This window comes from Danio rerio, chromosome 21 (assembly GCF_049306965.1).
Source record: "Danio rerio strain Tuebingen ecotype United States chromosome 21, GRCz12tu, whole genome shotgun sequence".
NCBI classification, from domain to species: Eukaryota; Metazoa; Chordata; class Actinopteri; order Cypriniformes; family Danionidae; genus Danio; species Danio rerio.
This window is the reverse complement of record NC_133196.1, coordinates 11,132,104-11,155,403: the sequence shown is the minus strand read 5'-3', so window position 1 is coordinate 11,155,403 and position 23,300 is coordinate 11,132,104. Positions and strand designations below refer to the sequence as shown.

Here is a 23,300-nt window from a genome sequence, read left to right as displayed (position 1 = left end):
CAACATCTAAATACAAGTAGATTCCTCTGGCTTTCTCCCAAACCTCATTATTCAGAGCAACTCCTCGCAGTGTCAGGAATGGCCAACAGAGAATAGCTCCATTTACTGTGGATTAGTGAAGACGGCCACCTCTGGAGGTATAATCCCATTTACTGGTCAGATCTCCTGACAGCCATGAAGCCTCCCTGCTATCTTCCGCTTTCTCCTGCAGAAGCCACTCACTTTATCTCATGCTCTGTTCTCCAGATAGAGGTGTGAGATTGACCTGTAGTGTCTATGAGTGGATTCACTGACGGAAACAATGAATGGCCTCAGTTATCTGCACTCTGATTGGTGGAGAGTGAATCATTGACTTTATCTGCGCTATTTGCCGGGAGTGAAAAGGCCATGGGGTTTAAAGGCTAATCAGTTTTCTTTTATGATGCGACTAAATTAGCCTCCTGTCACAGAAGTGTCAATATATGTTGTGTTTCTGTGTTATGGCTCATTTATAACTTGAACGATAACCTTATAAGCACCCTTCTATACGGAAATAATATTTTTAAAAGGAGCTGTTGACATGGAATTAAACCAGATTTTGGTAAAAACCCAAACAATTTGTGTTAACAAACCACACAATATGTGAAAACAATGGAATAACACAAAGAGAAAGTACTATGGATATGTACTAAATACTTTTTAATTAAGGCTTTTTTGGTGATGCAGTGTAAAGACGTTTCTGGAGACCGCGATTTACATGGCCGGAGGTACATATGGCTGCATTTCTTTTTTTCAAGCAAACGATACGGGGCGGTGTGACGCCGCTTCTCTTCGCGCTCGCCGGCTGACAGCTCACCCCCATGTGGAGGGCTTTCCCGCTGTAACCAGTTTGTCCGGTTAGCTCGTCGTGTTTCGTTGGCGGAGCAGAGGCCCGGAGGGGAGCCAGCTGCGACGACCGAGTCCGAGTTCGGGGAAGATCGGTTACAGAAATTCGGTAAGACAAAAAAACAAATCCAAAATATAAAGCGAACGAGTTCATAACAAGGCGAGAATGCGGTGAAATCCAAAAACGCAGTTAAAATCAGACGAGCACTTTTCTTATTTCTGGATGACTTTTGAAAATCGTTGCATGGGTTTAAGGAAGAAGGATCAATCATTCAGTCATTCAGTCGGACAGACGGTCGCTCAACAGCGGCATTCGGCGGCTTTACGCGAGAACAGAGAGGCGTTCGAGACGTGAAAAAGCATGCACAGCGGCCTCTCATGGATTCGCAAAAAAACAAAAACTGCACAAATACGTACCTTCCGGGTTATATTTCGCGGTTTCCAGAAACGTCCACGGGGCTATGTTTCCAGAATGAGCCTGGGTTGGAATTTCTTCACAGACTTCAACAGAATGTAAAAATCTTGATGGTTTTGTGGGTCTCGTCTATCAAATCTGATCTTTATTTTGCATTTTGTATTGGATTTAAGTCAGGTGATTGGCTGGGCCATTCTCCAGCTTCATTTTCTTTCTCTGAAAGCATGTGAGAGTTTCATTGGTTGGGTTTTGGATCGTTGTCTTGCTGAAATGTCCACCCTGATTTCATCCTTATCATCTTGATAATGTGGATGTTGGACTGAAGCAGCTGATATTCTTTTACAATGACAAAGGGCAGATGGTTGCTGATGAACTACTGAGAGATTTCAGCTGCTGTCTGGGCTTTCACAGCCTTTCTACACCTCACTTTCTTCATGTGTTTAATACTTTTTTTCTGCTTCATTTTATTTTGTTACTAATAACTTAATTTGTAAATTAATTAGATTTGTTTTCGTTGCATATACGGATTTCTTTGGTTGTTACCAACATCTGGTGAAAGATTCAAGTTAACAGCACCTTTAGAAATATGTTTCCTGAGAAAAGGGTGATGTATTATATACTCATTTTCCCCACTGTTATCTTAAATAATCTTAAATAATAAAAAAATATATTTTTTATCATTATAGATTTCATTCTTAGTGTGAACAGGTCTCCGATTAAAAAACTATTAGTAGCTAATGGTTAATGGTTACTATACTAATTTAATATTATTAAATCTTTTTTTTTTTTAGTTTAACATTATTTATAGTTTCATTAATAGTATATTTAGGAAATTGATTGACTATATTTTACAACTCTCAAGCACTTCTGCTTTTACTAACTAACAAATAGTCAAATATAATTCATCAAATATGTAATAATCTTACATTCTGCATTTAGTTGTAATAATTACTTCATTTAAGTTGATTATTAGTTATTTAGGTAGCACTTTAGTTTAAGTACAAATTCTCACTAATAATTATTGGCTTATCACAGGCCAATAAATATAATATAAAGATATTGGCTTGTTATTAGTACTAATGAAGTACATATTCTGCGTGATTATATTCTACGGTCATAATCCTACCAAACACCTTAACCCAACTACTACCTTAATAATTAATTATAAGCAGAAAATAAGGAGGTTATTGCATTAAAAGTTGTAGTTACTGGTTTGTCAATAGCATAAATTGTATCTTGGAATAAGTGATGACCGATATTTATATTGGTATTAAAATAGTATATGATCAAACAATAAAAAATAGTTTATTTAAGCATTTTGAAATGTTAATGAATGCAGATGAGTTGAATTCTAGTACAAAGTCTTACTTAAAAATATTTCAGACATTTTTCTGTTCAGCTTTGCCAGAGCAGAATTGTTTGGATTACTGTAACTCTCTCCAATGTCCATAATAACAAAACTACGGCAGCAAATGGATTGCTTCTTAATCAAGTGCTGGATTTATTCCACCACTTTCCAAGATCTAGTTTCCAAGCGGCGGTGTTATCTTCAGACAGCTGCTTGGGCTGCTGAACAGGCAATCCATCAAATTCCCATCAATTATATTTCATATTTATCATATGGTGGAGTCCAAATTCTCTACATTATTCGGTTTCTTCAGATATCGTAGAAAGTTGGTGGTCTCTGCACTCCAACGGTAAGCTTTCAGTTTCACAACCTGCAATATTAACAAAATGAAATGTGTTTATTATTATATTTTCTACTCTCCTTACTAAAAATATATTCATTTATTAAAAATGTATTAATTAATAAAAAAAACAGTATATATGCAGTATGTGTTGGATATATGAAATTCTTATTTTTATCATCATTGTTATTAGGTCTTATTAGGTTCTTCTTCCTCTTCTTCTACTTCTTCTTCTTTTTCCTCCTCTTCTTCTACTTCTTCTTCTTCTTCTCATTATTATTATTATTATTATTATTATTACCTTCATTATTATTGATATCACGGCTACCATCATCAGAAAATATTACTTATATCATTGCCAACTTCATTATTATTATTATTATTATTATTATTATTATTATTATTATTATTATTATTATTAATAATAATAATAATAATAATAATATCATCATTGTTATTATTATATTATTTGATTATAATTGTATTATTATTATTATTATATTATTTTCATCACTTTTGATCTTAAATTATTATTAATGTTGTTGTTGTTACTATTTTCATTATTATTATTTTTTTTTTATTATTATTATTTTCATCATTAAGGTTATTAAATTATTATTATGATTTTATTAATATTTTTGTCATTATGATTATTATTATTATTATTATTATTATCATCGTTATTATTGTTAAATTATTATTATTATTATTATTATTATTATTATTATTATTGTTATTGTATAATAATATTTATTATTATTATTATGTTGTTGTTGTTGTTGTTGTTGTTGTTATTATTTTTACCTTCATTATTGATATCACTGTTGCCGTCATCACAGAATATAAATTTTATCGTTACCAACTTGAGTAAAATAATAATAATAATAATAATAATTATTATTATTATTATTATTACTACTACTATTTAAATACTACAAATATCTTATTCTGATTGTCATTTCTTTTTATACACGTCCTTTTTTATGTGTTCTGCAATGTGTATGTTTTGCACTCTCAATAACAAAAATAATAAAAATGATCTACTCTCTGAACATAATGAAATTGTTTTACGTCCTTTGACTAATGGAGGCATGTTTACCAAGTAAGCCTTGACATGGGTTGTAAATCCTTAAGATTATTAGCCCCCGAACACAACAGGCTGTTTGTGTGTTCGTCTAATCCTTCATGCCAAACTTCTTATCAAGACATGTTTCTCGAAGGTCACGATCTGCAACTGCAGTAGCTGTAATCTGAATGACGCAACGCCGAATAATCTATTCCGATGCGCAGTAGAGTGATATTATGATAGCGTTATGACAGCTATGAGAATTGATTCAGTATGTCAGGTAGAAACTCATGCCACAACATCCATCATTCATGCCACATTAGCGCTAGCAGACAGAGTTCGGCCCTTATAGCTGCTAAGCATTGCTGAATGACTGAGACTTGGAAGGAATGAGTGGAATAGAGACGATGAGATCTGTTTTTGTTTGCAGGAGTCATGGAACTACGGCTTGGATTATACAAGCTGAAGTTAATTGTAAACATTCCGTCACATTCTATTGCCGCGGCAACACACAATGGGGATTCCGTGACAACAGTCAACACTAAACAGTGATCAGGCAACCCCCTGCATATACTGTAAACAGTGTATGCATTCAAACAAGACTGCTTGAATCAGATCATATGCCAAAAATCATACATGCTTAGTCATTGACCTTCATAATGGAATTATGATGAGATTTAGGCAATGTTTACCTCATGCAAAAACAAAGATTTCTGTGGGCCTGCAAATCTCATTGTTTTTTTAAGCACTGAGGTAAATTGTGGTTGGTTATTGGTATGTGAGTGTGCACTTTTTTCATTCATTTTTTACATGGGACTTTAAAAATGTTGTATTCCAAAAAGTACTATAATATAAATATAAATATAAATAATATAAATATAATATAAAATTAATCCGGGGTCGACACAGCGGATTAAACCGCCAACTTATCCAGCAAGTTTTTACACAGCGGATGCCCTTCCAGTCGTAACCCATCTCTGGGAAAGTACATGCAAAAATTCATTTATTTTTTTTCTTTGGAATGCAGAGACATCCTCTTAGTCCTTTACGAAGTTAATAGGCAGAGCTAAACCTTTTTTTGGTAGCATGGTGCAACTAATAGAAAGAGAGTTGCGACAAAAATGGAACTTTATATCAACAGCAATATCTCAATAGTCCTTTAAAAGTTAGCACTTACAGTCGAGTAACAGCTGAGGACGGCTGGTTTTTGCACTTCTTTTTTTTAGGTAAAAAAAAAAATACAAAAAAAATATATATATGTATTCGATAGCCTAATGGATAGAATAGTGCAGAAAATTTACATGAAATTGTTGGGAGCAAAGAGAGGGGAAGGATCGGCAAACGACCTTGAGCAAACTGAAGAGTGGGGGGTTGGGGGTAGTAATAAGCGATCACAAATTGAACAGCGGGTGGAAATTAAGAGCGGGAGGTGGGGGTTGGGGTGTTAAACAAGATCATAAACAAGATTGTTTATGTCATCTAATAATATTAGTATGACGTACAAAGTGCTTTCTGGACTTGTTTGAGTATTTTGTACATTAATCACATAACAATCACAAACAAGACTTCCGTTGTCAAATTTTTTTTCCTCTCTATGGCAGGCATGTGCACACATAGAGCTCAACCTGTGCAGTGCACATGCCCTTTTTAGGCTTGGATATAAAGTGCCCTTTCAAAATTATCAAAAATGCCCCCGTGACGCGACACACCCTCCATCCCGCCCTTCAGTAGGCGCGCGACAACACTGCTCTTGAGTACGCACGCGACAACACAGCTGATCAGAATGCGCACGACAACACCCCCCCCCCACACACACACACCCCCCGTTGTTCCAAAAATTTATCCTGCACATGCCTTTTGTATGGTCTCTGCACGGGACTGCTCTATGGCAACTCTTTGACTCTCTGATTTGGGAATTTTTATGCACAGGGTTATAAATTAAATTTTCATTCTAATTTAAAGATGTTATTTTAAGTAGGAATGCCCAGAATTTCATAAGTTGTATTAACGAAAGAGATGAATGGCTGAAAATATGAGCTGAAAGCAGGTTATGCTGTGCTGCACGTCTGAATGTAGGTTGGCGTCTGAATCGGCTTACACACTTGACAAAGAAAGCACTGCGCTATGAAACCCATTCATTTCAATGGCTTGCACCTGGTAGGCGTTGTCTGTTTTTGCACCAATTAAAGTGCAACATTCCACTCTGTAGAATTTCTGCTCATTTAACCATGTTTGTGTCTAATCATATACCACTACTGTGGCTATACCACTACTGTGCTGTCATAGTAACGCTGGTACACTGATGCCTCTTGTTTACTGCCAATCAAATTTAACTGGTGATAAAATGTGGGGGTTTTATTGGCTTGTGTTTTTAAAATCAGTACAATTTAAGATAAATTCATTTTAAAAAGTTTTACAAAATTACTTTATATTATTTAATAAAATACTAAACAATTATTAGAAAGCAACTTTATTTTAGGGTTTGTTGTTCACCCAAGTGCAACCAGTATCTTTGGTTGCAATTTTGGCCAAAGATTTTCATTTCAGTGCATGTCTAATGCTAAGTTCACGATCTCTGATTTCAAGTCTGCATTTTTTACTGATCAGTCATTATTAAAAATCTATTTTCCTGTGGTGAAAATTAATGGAAACAACCCAACTGTTGTTTCTGTGCAACTGTTTTGAAAAAATAATTTCACTGATTGGGATGTTGTTTTAAGCGGTTTAACAATGTCTGTATTTGGTCAAGTAGGAAGTTCAAATAGGAAGAGGTTAATGAAAAATAATTGATTAATACATTTTCATTATTTCCTTTATACTTACAGTGGTTGAAGGCATCCAGTTAGTGAATGTTTATATAGAAAACAATTGAAAGAAGCAGTCTGAAAGTGCATTGAGTTTTGAATGTAGCCTTTTCCTCTCTATTGCGGCTATTGTGGACAATATAATGGGTTATGTAAGGCTTTTTCATGACCAGGTCATCAGATCAGAGGAGGCTAACACCATGTCTGAAACAGGAAGCAATAAATCACTTCTCTTTCATGATGATCCAGGCTTTATACCCTATGGTTGTTTAAACTTTAAAGCATTACACTGGAAATCCCAGCACACAGCAAATAGATCTATTTTAAACTTTCACTTTTTTGATATCTGAAACTTGACAATATTATATTCTCTTACAGTATGTTTGCATATTGTCTCAGTCTATCTATAATATCTGGCGCAATGCATACTGTGAATGTTGAGTCAGATATTATGATGGTCTGTGAATTATAATGCCTTCCAATGTGATTTTGTTTGGCAGGACTAAATGCATATTCCAAATATTGACTTATGGCAGATAAAGGCGTGTTCATGACATTGACCAATGGCAAATTAGGAATTTGTTCTTTACTGACCATTGGCAGATAAGAGGCATGTATTTCACAATGACCAATGGCATATGAGGGTGTGTTCATGACATTGACCAATGGCAAATTAGGAACTTGTTCTAGACTCTGACCAATGGCAAATAAGAGGCATGTTTTTTCGCTGACCAATGTCAGATGAGGGTGTGTTCATGACATTGACCAATGGCAAATGAGGGCATGTTCCTGACATTTACCAATTGCAAATTATGAACATGTTTTAGACTCTGACTATTGGAAGATAAGAGGCATGTTCTTTATAATGACCAATGGCAGATGGGGCATTTTCCTGACATTGACCGATGTGACATTAGGAATTTGTTCTAGACCATAACCATTGCCATAAAAGAGGCATGTTCTTCACGCTGACCAATGGTAGATTAGAGTGTGTTCATGACATTGACCAATGGCAAATGAGGGGGTGTTCCTGACATTTACCAATTGCAAATTAGCAATTTGTTCTAGACCATAACCATTGGCAGATACGAGGCATATTCTTCACGCTGACCAATGACAGATGAGGGGGTGTTGTTGACATTGACCACTGGCAAATTACTGTAGGAACTTGTTCTAGACTCTACCTATTGGTAGATAAGAGGCATGTTCTTTACGCTGACCAATGGCATATGAGGGTGTGTTCATGACATTGACCAATGGGAAATTAGGAACCTGTTCTAGACTCTGACCATTGGGAGATAAGAGGCATGTTCTTCACGGTGACCAATGGCAGATGAGTAACTGGTAGTAAACACAATGGAGTCATATGGGTGAAATGTTTGCTAGGTTATTTGGCAAAAGTATTCCATCTCCAATTTTTCCATGAACCCTTTTTCACACAAGTCCACCTCAAGTCAATGTGAAAACATTTTTTATGAATTAATGGATTTCCCATTTTAATTACTCATTTTTTCGACACAGTGGTTCACACCATCGCCTCACAGCAAGAAGGTTGCTGGTTTGAGCTCCGGCTGGGTCAGTTAGTGTTTCTGTGTGGAGTTTGCATGTTCTTCCGTGTTCACGTGGATTTTCTCCAGGTGCTCCGGTTTCCCCCACAATCCAAAGACATGTGGTATTGGTGTATAGAATAAACTAAATTGTCCGCAGTGTATGAGTGTATGTGTGAATAAGAGTGTGTATGGGTGTTTGCCTGTAATGGGTTGCGGCTGGAAGGGAATCCGCTGCATAAAACATATGCTGGATAAGTTGGCGGTTCATTCCGCTGTGGTGACTACTGATAAATAAGAGACTAAGCCAAAGAAAAATAGATGAATTACTCATTTCTAATGCGACATTTTAAAATGCATCCAGCTAGTAACCTTATTTAGCTCTACTTTACAGACATTATAAAGTTGTAACCAACTATACTAATAAAAATGCAATGTCTTAAAAAGCAAAATACTCACACTTTATACACAAAATGTGTTCTAATTGGCTGTTTGGACATGTTAAGCAGTCTCTACATCTCAATAGTCTCAATGACTGGTATTTGCATTTACAAAAAAAAAAAAAAACACACACACAGAACTAATTCACCCTGGAGGTTATGGAGGAATAAACAGGAAGATGAAGTAGAAAGGAGGTCACTGGGTTTGTTCCTGTTCCTCTTCCTCATGTCTATAAAGGTTATATGGCCGCTTTGGTGCACCGCTCCGAGGAAAGAGAGAGAGAGAGAGAGAAAAGAAGACAATGCGCACTCTTTCTGGAGTCAAAGTGTGTTTGCATAACAATCCGTTCACACAGCGCAGCCTGCAAATGCCTCCAGACAGCTGCTTGGAAATGCTTCCTAAACACCAGTGACATCTGAATGAAGTCCTTCAGTTGATTATGTCAGTGCAGTTGGTGTTAAACCCACAAGCATGCGTGACAGACGATAGCTCTTAGATTTACCACACTATCAAGCCACTATCCGCAAGATCTCATTTGGTTTAATGAGATGAAGAAGAGTGTGTCTGGGTCACGGGTTTGTTACCGACTTTACTAGATGAACACATGGTGTGCACGGATGAGGAAAAGTATTGCTAATGGGTTTACTCATGGTGAACGCGAAGATGAGTAAGTTCAGAAACACTGGAGCAGTTGTCCGGGACGTCCTGAGGAAGGAGGGTGTGCTTTTCTAAATCAGGGAAACAGGAAAAATGCGGGGAATGCTGGATTGATGAGTGAACAGGGAGTCAGTCGTGACAGATTGTGCTTGGGTGTGTGTATGTGTGTGTGTCAGGAGGTCAGGATGACTAGACTAGACTGTGTTTTTTAATAATTTTCATCATGCATAGAAACATATGGCTCTTTAAGAAATTGATATCATGCAACAAGTGAGCCTTTTTGTCCTTATGAAACAATCTGCATGTAAAACATAAGTGTCACACAAATATTTAGGTCAAAGTCTAAAAAAAATAGCTTTTTTCTCATATGTTAAAATGTGTCCTGTTTAATAGAATTTATTTTCTGAGAAAAATAAAAACATTAAACATAAAATGTATGACTTTACTTGCATTCTGGGGTGGGTTTACTGTTTAGACAAGGTAAGCGGTTGCTTATGGCCCCAGGAAATCTGAGGGCCCCTAAATAAATACCTATAAGTACAAATTAATACTATAATTTATATATAACTTTGTTTTCTATCATATTTTGTATGATTAGGGTCTAAAAAAATAAGTTTAATGTTTATTACATTGCAGATACACAAATACGTCCCCCACCCTCAATCATGGAGAAGTCCAGCAGTCAAATTAGGTAAAGATTTAGTTTTAAAAACGAAAGAGTTTATAAATCTTTTTTTTTTGTGAATCCTTTTTTTTGTGAAACTGTAGAGTGTCCTCTGCTTGTTGCTGTATGTGGAGGAGTAATAAACAAGGATGAAGAGGCTGTACCAGTGCTGTATCTCACAGCTATCAGCCAATCAGATTCAAGAACCTGTCAGAACTGTTGTATATATATATATATATATATATATATATATATATATATATATATATATATATATATATATATATATATATATGAGCAATATCACACTCGTAGCAGTGCGATATGGCTGTATATCGGCACTGGTGGGAGGCGTTCGTTGGCACGAGGCCACAGGCCAAGTGCCTTAGTGCCCCCACCAGTGCCAATATACAGCCATATCGCACTGCTACGAGTGTGGTTTTGCGTTTATACAACAGTTTGACGGCATAATTGTGTATATGAAAACAAAATCAAACATGGAGAGTCTCAAAAACCCTTTTGTATGAAGAACTACTTTCTTCCGGATTCAAATCATAAGCTGACAGTTAAACAGTTGAGCAAGCATCTTTTAAACTTTAGATCTGTAGTGTCTGCTTTTTGCTGGCTGTATGTGGGCGGAGCAATACACAAAGGGTAAAGAGGCTGTAAGGGTGCTGAAATTACTTAAATATATCACGGCTATCAGCCAATCAGATTCGAGAACCGGACAGAACTGTTGTATAAATATGTATATGTATATATATATATATATATATATATATATATATATATATATATATATATATATATATATATATAGAGAGAGAGAGAGAGAGAGAGAGAGAGAGAGAGAGAGAGAGAGAGAGAGAGAGAGAGAGAGAGAGAGAGAGAGTTATAAAAATAATAATAATATATATAACATTATATAATTACAAGAAAATATATAATTTTATTATTTATTAATTTAAAAATTTAAACAAAATAGAGTCCACAAGCTTACTGAAAGATACTTAACTGAAAAAAATGTGAATACTAAAACAAAAATACTGAGTTTATGTTTTAAACACAGAGTAACAGTACATCTAGTGTCCGGTAAATACAAGCAACAATTCTACAATAATTTCATGATGATAATAATAATAATAATAATAATAATAATAATGATTAAAAATGAATACATAAATACATAAAAATAATAATAATGATAATAAAAATAACAGTAATAAAAACAAGGCATAAGTTATCCAAAAAATATGAAATAGATAATAAGTTGAACAAGTTTCCTTCATTCTGTTCATTCTGTCCAGCCTTCGTATGTAATTTTGACCAAAGATTTTAAAGAAGTGTTGTGAAGTTAATAATGAACAGCATCTTCACCCATTCGGTGTCACCGGTCTTGCATGACGTCACGCTGCTCTAAACGCCAAACAAACACTGGTGGCAGAGCTGCGCGCGAGGGAGGGACTGAATGACAGACAGCGCTGCTGCTCCATTGTGTCTCGCGCTGCCGGTGCGCGCGGCCGTCTGGAGCACGAGTGGGATTTATTTCTGCAGCACTTTCAATCCGTACGCATGTAACAACTGCCCGCAACTGGATGCCAAAGGGTTAGTATGCATTCTGAGGCGTTATTTTATAGTGCTGGCGTGTGTGGTGGTTTCATTTCGAAGCGCGCAAAACCCGAGAGCGTACAGTAACTGTTGCGTGTGAGGGTTTTGGAGAGAGTGTAAACAAGGCTGGATTTATGTACTCAAGTGGCAAACGTGGACGCTGAAATGTTAAATAGTCTACCAGAGGGAGTTTATTCTGGCGCTTAAAAGAAACAGGCGCAACTCGAGGGTCTGGAGACGCGTTTTAAAAGTTGCTATTTTTAACCCTCTACCTCACATCGCGTGTATAACAGCAGAAATGTCTAAAGAGAGCATTTGATTGTGTTTTTACAATGGAATTGGCATCATTTTTTTTTTATAAACAGAGATTGTGTACAGCAATAGTTTGCTTTCAATAGGTATGACAGATCGATTGATTTGTTTTTCGTGCCAAAATTATCATTCCACAATTTGTTCATGTGAGCTGTCACGATACTTGTTGATATAAGTTTGCATTTGGAGTGCTTTGTTTTGGGTTTTGTTTAATTATATGTTACATTTACATTATTTATGTCATATCTGTTGAATAAATCTACTGTACTAGTTATATGGGGGGTTTATGTGAGAAACACAGTGCTCTGTATAGTATATTTATTATTATATTAGTATTGATCACATTTGCTGCAATCAGTGCATGTAAAGGCATGTCGTCTTTTAAGGATTAGTTCACCCAAAAAGGAAAGTGACCATTGATTTATCATTTACTATAGTATCATTTATCCTCCCTTATGTTATTTTAAAAGCTTTATAAGTTTCCTTCCTCTGTTGAATAAAAAAAAAATGAGGTAAAGTTGGTTAGAAATTTACATATTTGTTCATTTTTGAACAGTGACAACACACTAACCGGATTTCACCAGGTAGGACATGTTCCTGGATTAACATCTATGTTGATCCTGGAACAACATTCCAATCAGCCAATCAGAATTAAGGGATATGTTTACAGTTTATGTTAAGACTTGCGGTTTGATTTAAGCACTTCTACATGATTGTTATCCAACTATTATTCCCCTCTGGTTTTGGGAATAATTGACAGTTATGGTTGGGTTTAGGGGTAGGGAATAGGTATGGATTACATTTTCCAAAAAAAATGTGTTCCAGGTTCAACATAGATGTTAATTCAGGATCGGATCATACTTGGCAAAATCATGACGTGCCCTACAACGTGTGACAGCCACATATATTGTTTACCATGCTACTTTGAATGTTTGGTCTGAAAATTGCTCGTAATTAGGGCTTCAAAACAATATTAACTATTAAATTAGAATAAATATTAATTTAATTGATTGTAAACAATACTGCACATTGAGATTCATTGGCTGAAAATATGATTTCCTTATGTAAAATCTTCAATGAATACTTTTCTGAAGTTATATTATTGTCTGAATATGCAAAAATAAAACCAACTTTACCTCAGTAATTAAAAATAAGGTATTTTAAAGGATGCTGGCACTCATTGACTTCCATAGTAGGTAAACAATACTATATAAATCAATGGGAAAAATTCTTCAATATATCTTCCTTTGTGTTCAACAGAGGAAAGAAAGTCAAATAGGTTTTAAACAAGTGAAAGGTGAGCATACCTTGACAGAATTGTCATTTTTGAACTGTCTCTTTAACTTGTAATTATCGGCAGATTCTGTGCAAATTACATTTATGAAAAATTATTATCAACTTTGAAAGACTGGTATAGCATAACAGATCAAGAATGCATTCTGGGTCTTTTTATTATAGGTGTGCTAATAAGTGTGTCTGGATAGATCTTGTAAGTGGACTTTATCTTGAAGGATGTTGAAAATGAAGCATTTTTGTTTGTCTTTTTAGGGATTGCGCTTGTGATATATTATTCCATATGAGAATTCCATAGGAGCAGCATATGCTGATAAACATACAGGGAATGAGAGGAATGTGTGTGTCTGCAGCTCATTCTCATGTTGTTTATTGCACACACACTGATGGTTCATTGCCGGGCTATACATTACCTTATGTAAACCTTCTCTTCAGTAGTTAAACACCGTCAGACAGCTCTCTATATAGATATATGCATTTTTATGTGGCATATGTTTACTTAGTGTTATGTCTGAGTATGAATTCCTGGTTAATGGTGGCAATAAACATCAGAAGCGTGTCATTTAGGTCATACATGCAGATTATAGTTCTGAGTGGATTGCTAGCAAAATCTTGTTCAATACAGACAGTTTCTATAGAGTAAATCATTACACATTATAGGTAATGTATTCAGACTACTTTTAGATTATTGTTGACCAAACATGTTTACATAGATCTTAATATTATTATTTTGTTCCATGTTGAGATATAAAAAAGCGAATCTATGTGTGTTATGCAAATTATTAGACATACTATAAAAATTAAAACTTCTTCTTCTTCTCATTATTATTATTATTATTATTATTATTATTATTATCTATTTTTATTATTATTATTATTATTATTATTATTATTATTATCATTATCATCATCATTATTATTATTATTATTATTACTATTATTATTAGTGGTAGTAGTAGGATAGTGCTGTTATGGAATATATGAAAATACATGTATGTACTTTAAAAATAATTACACACATATTATGGCTGCACAATATATAATTTCAGAATTAATAACGCAATGTGAGACTCTGCAATAATCATATCGCAGGATCTGCAACATCAAGATGGGATTAAAATAAACCTAAATTTGAATGTGTTTTGAAACCCTGTGACTAAGAGTTTAAGTGAATTTAAACCATTTGGGCACAAGAAATTATGACGTTTGCCACTTTTGCAAAGGTTAGTTGTTTTTATGTATTAATAAAATGAAGACTACACAGCAGAGATGCCCAATATAGGGCCCCCGCGCCAAAGTTGGCCCATTGTAACCTTTTGAAGAGAGTGAGAATGATGGAGAGGGTTGGTAGAGAATGCCTTTCGTCATGTCTAATTTGCAACCCAGGCTCATTCTAAAACAAAGTCCCGTGGAAGTTTCTGGAGTCCGCGAAATATGTTCCGGGAGGTACATTTTTTTGCAGTTTTCGCAAATCTGCGAGAGGCCGCTGTGTGCGCTTTTATGCATCTCAAATGTCTCTCGCAAGTACTATTCACGCCCATGCTGTTCTCGCGTGAACACACCAGAGGCCGCTATCTACCGACTGAATGATTGACTGGTCGACCGGCCAATCGACTGACCCACCCTCCTCCTCCCCAAAACCGAACCAATTTTACCGATTGACCTGCCCACCCATTTACTTCCCTAAACCTAACCAACAATTTACAAAAGCCGTCCAGCAAAAGAAAAGCTCTCGTCTGATTTTTATCACGTTTTCGGATTTTACCACATTCTCACCCTGTTGTTACTTTGCATTCTGTTTTTGTCTTAACTGATTTCTGGAACCGCTCTTCCCCGGACTCTAACCCGGTCTTCGTCGTAGTTCCTCTCTGCGTCTTAAGTCTGCCAACGGCGTCATACCACCCTGTAGCGTTCGCTTAAAAAATTTAAATGCAGCCATACGTACCTCCGGCTACATAATTCGCAGTCTACAAAAACGTCTACTATGTTTTCAAAATGAGCCTGTGTTGCAACTTTGACGTAACCTTTTTTGATTGTTTGATTTATTGCTGACATGCAAAAAAGCAATCTGGAATTAAATGCTTTAATTAAACAAAACTGATTTTTTAAAAATGTAAGTTCTGTCACTCTACAGATATAGCAGACTATGCAGAAGACATCGGCGAGCAAATCAAGGCAAAAACTAGTGTTAATCCATTCTGTTAAAAATGAGACTGTTTTCATTTTACTGTAATAAGTTCATTATAAAACGTAAGAAAATACTGTAATAGTTAATATAAAGCAATGTTTTCTAGTTATTTTTAAACATTAAACAATACATTAGGAAATTACCCATGGCAACTATATTCACCAATGGCCCACTAACCTCAGTCAATTTTGGTTTTTGGCCCGTCATAAGAAAAACATTGGGCACCCCTGCTATACAGTGTTATTTGACATTTGTTTATTGCACTGCTGAATACTCAATACTGTTAGAATTCACAGAAAACCATAAAGCACTGTTTATTTAATTTGTACTTTTTTGTGTTGTTTTAATCTATGTGTTATTTTCATCTTGTGAAAATTATATTACAGTTGAAATCTGAATTATTAGCCCCCCCTTTGAATTTTTTTTCTTTTTCTTTTTTTAGATATTTCCCAAATGATCTTTAACAGAGCAAGGATATTTTCACAGTATGTCTTATAATATTTTTTCTTCTGGAGAAAGTCTTGTTTGTTTTATTTCGGTTAGAATAAAAGTAGTTTGACCTTTTTAAAAAAAAAACATTTTAAGGTCAAAATTATTAGCCCCTTTAAGATATATATTTTTGATAGTCTACAGAACAAACCATCGTTATACAATAACTTGCCTAATTACCCTAACCTGCCTAGTTAACTTAATTAACCTAGTTAAGCCTAAAAATGTCACTTTAAGCTGTATGGAATTGTCTTGAAAAATATGTAGTAAAATTTAATTTACTGTCATCATGGCAAAAATAAATTAAATCAGTTATTAGAAATGTGTTATTAAAACTATTATGTTTAGAAATGTGTTAAAAAAACTTCTCTCCATTAAACAGAAATTGGGGGGAAATAAACAGGGGGGCAAATAAATCTGACTTCAACTGTAATATCGCAATATATATTGCAGAAAAACTAAATATTGCAATGGCAGTTTCTTTTACCTATGTCATATAGCCATAATTCATATTAATATATAATTGTGTTATATTGTGTTTATATGTTAAATATAAACAAACATTTTCTATACATTAATAATACAAATATACATGGTTGTGTCTATGTGTGTGTGTGTGTGTGTGTGTGTGTGTGTGTGTGTGTGTTTATATATATATATATATATATATATATATATATATATATATATATATATATATATATATATATATATATATATATACACTAAAAAACTGTTGAACGTGTTAAATTATTTGTTAAATTACTGAAATATTCATTTAAAATCTCAGGGTATATAAAGTGTATAACATTAAAAAAAACTCAACATAAAATTTCTCAACCGCATGAACTCGTTTTAATGTTTAAGCAACACTTCTAGAAAATAGTGCACACCAAAAAGCATGCAATGACGCAATATTTGGCATCATAATGTACTGATGTTGTTTTGGATGTAATTAGCTCCCACGTTTGCATATTAGCCTCATTTATTGAAGCTTGCTGGAGTAGATCGGTCTGCTTGGCACATTATGGTTTGCTAACTGGCTCTGGTCATGAGGATGGGTGATTGTTGAGCGCTCAGCGGGCACAAAGGGCTCTCGTTAGCCTCCTGAGTGTGTGAACTGGCACCAGGATCAATGGCAGCGAGCTCGTGAAAAGCCGGTCCATTATCAACCTTTGAGAGCTCGTTGCTCACCCGCTGCGAGGTAAAGAGGAGCCCAAAGATGGACGGTGATCTCAGATCTTTAAAGCCTCTGTTTACTATTGGAAAAGAGGTGCTGGTCCTGGAACAGCATAAATGGGTCACCTCCATCTGTGCTCATGGGAACAGTGTGGTCTAAAGAGCCACATTAACGTTAATGTACAGCCAGGTGATGGAGGGAAGGGAGAGCGTAAGGGTCAGAGATCGTTAAGTTCATTTGAAGAGGAAGGGTAATCTATTAGAGTAGATCTCTAGGTTTTAAGAGTGGGGTCAGGGGTCTCTGGAGTGAACTCGAGTGCTGGTTAGTGCTGTTTTATTGGGTGAAAGGGTTGAAGAGAGAATTATAGGTAGTGTTGATGTTCAATGAAGAACATTTAACATTCATGAAAGGTTTCTTCCCACTAAGAGTGTGTCCACACTTGGCAAATATGAACTCTGCTGTGATTGTTCTGTTATTGTGGTTCTTTTGAATAAGTGAACCCTGCCATCTAAACCTTGTTAAATCAACTATTGGGGCGAGACCCAAAAAAATCCCCAAAAAATGAGGGATCCACTGAACTTTTTTTGATCGAATTATGAATCCAATCCTGACTGGCTGCATCCAGAAAAAAAGAAATAGTTCTGATGGCCATTGCGGTTTAATGAGCATTTATATTATTCCTTTATTTTTAATAGAGCTCATCTCCTTGCTGCAGATTTTCAACTGTGTGTGTGTGTGTGTGTGTGTGTGTGTGTGTGTGTGTGTGTGTGTGTGTGTGTGACAGAAGAGTTTCTGAATTTCTGTGACAGAAGAGTTTCTGCAGATGTTGTTTTGATGTCTTTAAAGACTCTATAAGCTAAACTTTTAAGTCGATACCTTAGTTACCATAGCTAAAATTGATTCCAGTTCTCTCTATTAAAATATATCAAAATTATTTGGTGCAAATAGAGAGGAAAATACTGTGTAATTTACAGGCGGTTTTTCAATCCATTCACCTGCGTGAAGTACACTAAGAATGTCTTTTTCCAGAAACATAGATTGTTGAAAAGAAAGTGTCTGGTGCATATAAAGTGGAGAAAGTGTGTCCTACACTGTAATAAATGGCCATAATTTCAACGGTAAAAAACTGTAAAAATGCTACACTGTAAAAAATAAATCCGTAAAATTTACGGTAAAAAAACGGCAGCTATGGTTGCCAGTACTTTACCGTAAAAAACACGGTACAAACCGTAAAAGTAATTTTTAATTTTTACGGTAAATTACCGTATTTTATTAATTTATAGAGGTAATACGTCTGTATTTTGAATGATCAACATCTACACATCTTTTGTTACACATGTTAGCACACCCACATGCAGGTGGTGATGAGGAAGTTACATAATGAGCCAATGCTCATCACAATCAACTTTTCCCACAAACAGAAAAGAGTATCAGTATATAGAAGGTGGTCGGTGTCATTCACACAGCTACTAAACACCAGTATGGTAACATGCATAAAATTAAATTGATGAAATAAACATTGTTTATCAACATTAGATGTAACATAAATCTCTTATGTACATAACTGATGGGGAAACAACTAAAAAGATCCATATTAATGTCAAATGCATAAAAAGTTACGTGCCATGCAGGGAATTCTGGAAAAGTCAATTTACGGTTATTTGCCGTATATATTAAGGAAGCATATCATTAACCAGGTTACGGATTTGTACTGTAGCATTTGTACAGTTTTTTACCATTGAAATCACGGGCAATTTTTACGGTGTACAGTAAAAATCCGTAAACTGGTGTATGAATATTATGGTTGAGCCAGTTGCCATTTCTGTGTGGAGTTTGCATGTTTTTCCCGTGCTGGCCTGGGTTTCCTCCAGGTGCTCTGGTTTGCCCCACAGTCCAAATACATGTACTATAGGTGAAATGAAGATACTAAGCGGATACTAATAATAAGATACTAAGCGGAAGGAAAATTAGTGAATGAATAGTTATTGTAAAGAATATACGATTTTCTATAAGGTGTGTGTGTGTGTGTGTGTGTGTGTGTGTGTGTGTGTGTGTGTGTGTGTGTGTGTGTGTGTGTGTGTCTATAAAAATATTAATAACAGTTTTAACATAGATGGAAAACATTAGTTGTTATTAGTTTCTGAGGGATTACGTGACACTGAAGACTCCAGTAAATCTGAAAATATTTTTTTAATCTCAGGAGTAAATTACAATTTACAATATATATAGAAAAAGGGGTGTTTAACCTGTAATAGGATTAATATTATGTTTGTAAGACTGTAATATTCCATTGTATATACAGTATCAACATTGTAATCATCAGAAAGGTTTCTTTTAAGACTCAAGAAATTAACAATTTTTTAAATGTCTGATGGTTTTAATGAATCATATGTGTTGAACTACGAAGTGTGGAATATCAAATATTATCTGATTCAATAGTCATTGCAGCAGAGTAGTCTGTTTTTTTATGGGTGAAGATTTCCCATTTACTTCTACAGTATATTAAGCAATGTAGGATTGATTGAGCCTGTGTGAAGAATCGCCATTTACTTCTACAAAAACGTCTCTCCTCTTGGTCTCCAGACTGTGTTTTGGTCTTTCCTGTGGGTTTGCATGTGCTGCTGCTGTTGTAGGAAGATGAGCAGGCAGCAGATGGTGTGTAAACTGTGTTTCTCGCCGGACCCCTGTCGAGGCTGCCTTTTGTTGCACACACACACATGCATTCCTGTGTGAGCAGCTCGGTTCATATGCCATGACACTTTAGACTTGGCTTAAGTTGCCGTTATCTTACCCTTCATTCATCTACAGCCTCGGGCGGTGGGTTGTCCACTGCTCAGCATTCCAGCTTTTGTCTCCTTCATTTCCATTTGTAAAACAGGTGTGGATGGTGAAGCGCTACAGCAAACTTCTGTAATTGCTGACTTTTCAGATTTTTCTTTGGTTTATTTTTATTGTGTTTTATTTTAGTGATGAACAATGCACTTTAAAAGGGGTAGTTCACTCAGATCTGCATCATTTAATCACCCTTTACTTGTTCCAAACCTTTTTTTTTCTATTGTTGAACATGAAAGATGATATTTTGAATGAAGCTGGAAACCTGTAACCCCTGACTTCCATAGTATTCGATTTTTTTCCCTACTGTACTATGAAAGTCAATGGTTACAGGTTTTTAGCATTCTTCAAAACAACTTATTTTGTGTTAAACAGAAGACAGAAACTCATAAAGGTGTATAACCACTCAGAGAGTAAATAGTGCATACAAAGTTTACTGTTTGTTTAAAAGAATTATTTAAAATGAGCTGAAACAGCATAATTCTTGAGTTTTTTTTTTTTTTTAGAAAACTTAATTGTCTTATGTTCAATCAACTTAATTAAAAAAAAAAACTAATTAGTTAACTTAATTCCTTCAAAGTTCCCCAACACAAATCGATTGTGTGGAACCCAGCATTTTTTTTACAGTGTACAAGTACATACTGTATATAAATGTATAAATGAATTGATTATTGAAGCAAGGAAGGAAGGTCTAATTCAAAAGAATAGAAAAAGAGAAAAATAAAATGAACCAATTTGTAAAAATTGACTCTGAAGGAAAAATAACATGCTACAAAAATACAGAATACGGCCTCAACATGCTTACTTTTGTCCTTTATGAGACTATTTCCATGTAAAAACCTGCTTGGCTGAGTTTACTTAATTGCTTTTTGAGTTAAATATGTAATTGTCATATTTAATAAACCTTATTAAGCAAACATTTATACCTAGAACATAAAATACAGAGCTGAGTTTATGAACTCAAACCCTCATTTGGCTACTTGTAAAAAGAATGGGTTGTTTTCCATATATTTGAAACCAATGCAAATCTGACAAGCAGGCTAAACCTCCAGTTCTTACTTTCCTGAGAAACAAAAAAAGGTTATAACACTGTCAGTTGCGTACTGAAGCTATTTCCGAATGATCAATGGCTCTGCTTGGAGTGCTGCCGCCGAGAAGTCGATGGAAACGCCGCTGTCGATGTTGTTGCTTCACCGATTTCCATCTGCGTCGCTTCTCGACAGTCTATAAATACATTTTTAATGGTCGCCAAACTGATCTCATTGCAGATGAAAATCGATGATCAAGACAGCGGCAAGTCCCCAGTGTACTGCACAAATGAATACAATGAATAATTTAGTCTTTCACTCCAATCATATCTCCATTAACTCTTTAAACGCTGCCTCAGATGTGTCAGAGATGCTTTTAAAGATTGCCATTCATCTCGTTCCATATGGATGAGGGCAAAATAAGATGTTTCCCTGTTATCGATCTGAATGTTTTCTTGCTTTTGAATATGCTGGTCTGTTTTATTGGCGAATATCATGCGAATTTGTTAATATCAGCACTGTTAGAACTAAACATATTAGTTCATTTGATTGTATTATTTATCGGTATGCGATTATTTCAATTTGTGATTTTTTTGCTTCTTTTTTTATCACACTTTTCAACCAATTTGTGAATATTTTGACTATAAAACATTTAGCATATAATTTTTTAATAGAATACATTTTTTAAACATTATTAGAGATGTTTTTATTTAGAAAATATATATTTTTCAATGTTCAAAGTATTGTTAGTTAATGAAAAAAAAGTGTATCCCAAAAGAATTGAAAATAAATATTTATCAGTATTGTTGTCATCTGTATGATTTTTATTTGTTTTATTTATTTATTTATTTATTTATTTTCAAATTAATTAGTTGAATTATTAGCCCTCCTGAATTATTAGCCCCCCAGTTTATTTTTTTCCCCAATTTCTGTTTAACGGAAGATTTTTTCAACACATTTCTAATCATAATAGTTTTAATAATTCATTTCTATTAACTGATTTGTTTTGTCTTTGTCATGATGACAGTAAATAATATTTCAATAGATATTTTTAAGACACTTCTATAAAGCTTAAAGTGACATTTAAAGACTTAACTAGGTTAACTAGGTTAACTAGACAGGTTTGTGTAATTAGGCAAGTTATTGTATAACGATGGTTTGATCTGTAGACAGTCGGAAAAAAAATAGCTTAAAGGGGCTAATAATATTAAAAACTGCTTTTATTCTAGCCTAAATAAAACAAATAAGACTTTCTCCAGAAAAAAAATATTATCAGACATACTGTTTAAATGTCCTTGCTCTGTTAAACTGTGTAATATATATATATATATATATATATATATATATATATATATATATATATATATATATATATATATATATATATATATATATATATATATACACAGGAGCGGACTGGCCATGATAGCACCCGGACATTTCCCGGTGGCCTGACGGTCAATCTGGCCTGCAACCGTGACTCTGGCCTGCCGCCTCCCACCACCAACACAATTTCTAAAATAGAGGAGCTCTTAAATAACCAAAACACACTGCATAACCTTCATTTACCTTTAAAAAAACATTAAAAAATAATTTAGGATAATGTTATCTTCAGGGAACTTCCTGACCATAGAGCAATACATGCCACTTTTACAAATTAATGAAAGTTTAAAGCAATGCGTTTGCTACTTTTTGACTTTTTAAAAAGTAAAATGACTATTCATTCAGATTATCCTCTTTTTATTTGATTCCATGTGTTCAAAAAATGAGAATATTTCTGTTGCAGAAATGTAAGGCTCTACCGTCTTTATTTCTGCCTGTTGCTGCATTAGCATGTGTGATTTAACTTGACTACGATCATTTTAATTCAATTGATATGAATTGAATTCATCTTTATTATTATAGCACTTTCACAATGTACAGTAGATTGTGTCAAAGTAGCTTAACATAAAAGCTCTAGTAAATGGAATGTGTGTGAGTCCAGTTTTCAGAGTTAATGTTCTGTTCAGTTCAGTGTAGTTTCACTGCTGAAAGTCCAAAAACACTGAAGAGCCAGCCTGATCTCACGAGAAAACGTAAGTATTTTACCTTTTGCCAGTTTAGTGGCTAATTCGTACAAATTCGTACGAGTTCAGTCGTAGTCAAATTGTACGATTTTAAAAAGGAGGCGTGGCACCTAACCCCACCCCTAAACCCAACCGTCATTGGGGGATGAGCAAATCGT

General features: G+C 34.8%; 1 protein-coding gene across 4 annotated transcripts in view; it reads left to right on the top strand.

Moving 5' to 3' along the window:
* The window catches only part of arhgap24 (Rho GTPase activating protein 24), a 224,546-nt gene that overhangs the window by 162,907 nt on the left and 38,339 nt on the right, over positions 1-23,300 (top strand). Inside the window, exon 1 of one of the 4 annotated variants that reach the window (XM_005161478.6) lies at positions 11,638-11,751. The exons of the other annotated variants lie outside the window; for them this stretch is intronic. Coding sequence (XP_005161535.1) covers positions 11,742-11,751 — 10 coding nt within the window. The 5' untranslated portion in view covers positions 11,638-11,741. Of the gene's footprint in view, positions 1-11,637; positions 11,752-23,300 lie in introns of those variants that run through there. 4 annotated transcript variants of the gene reach the window in all.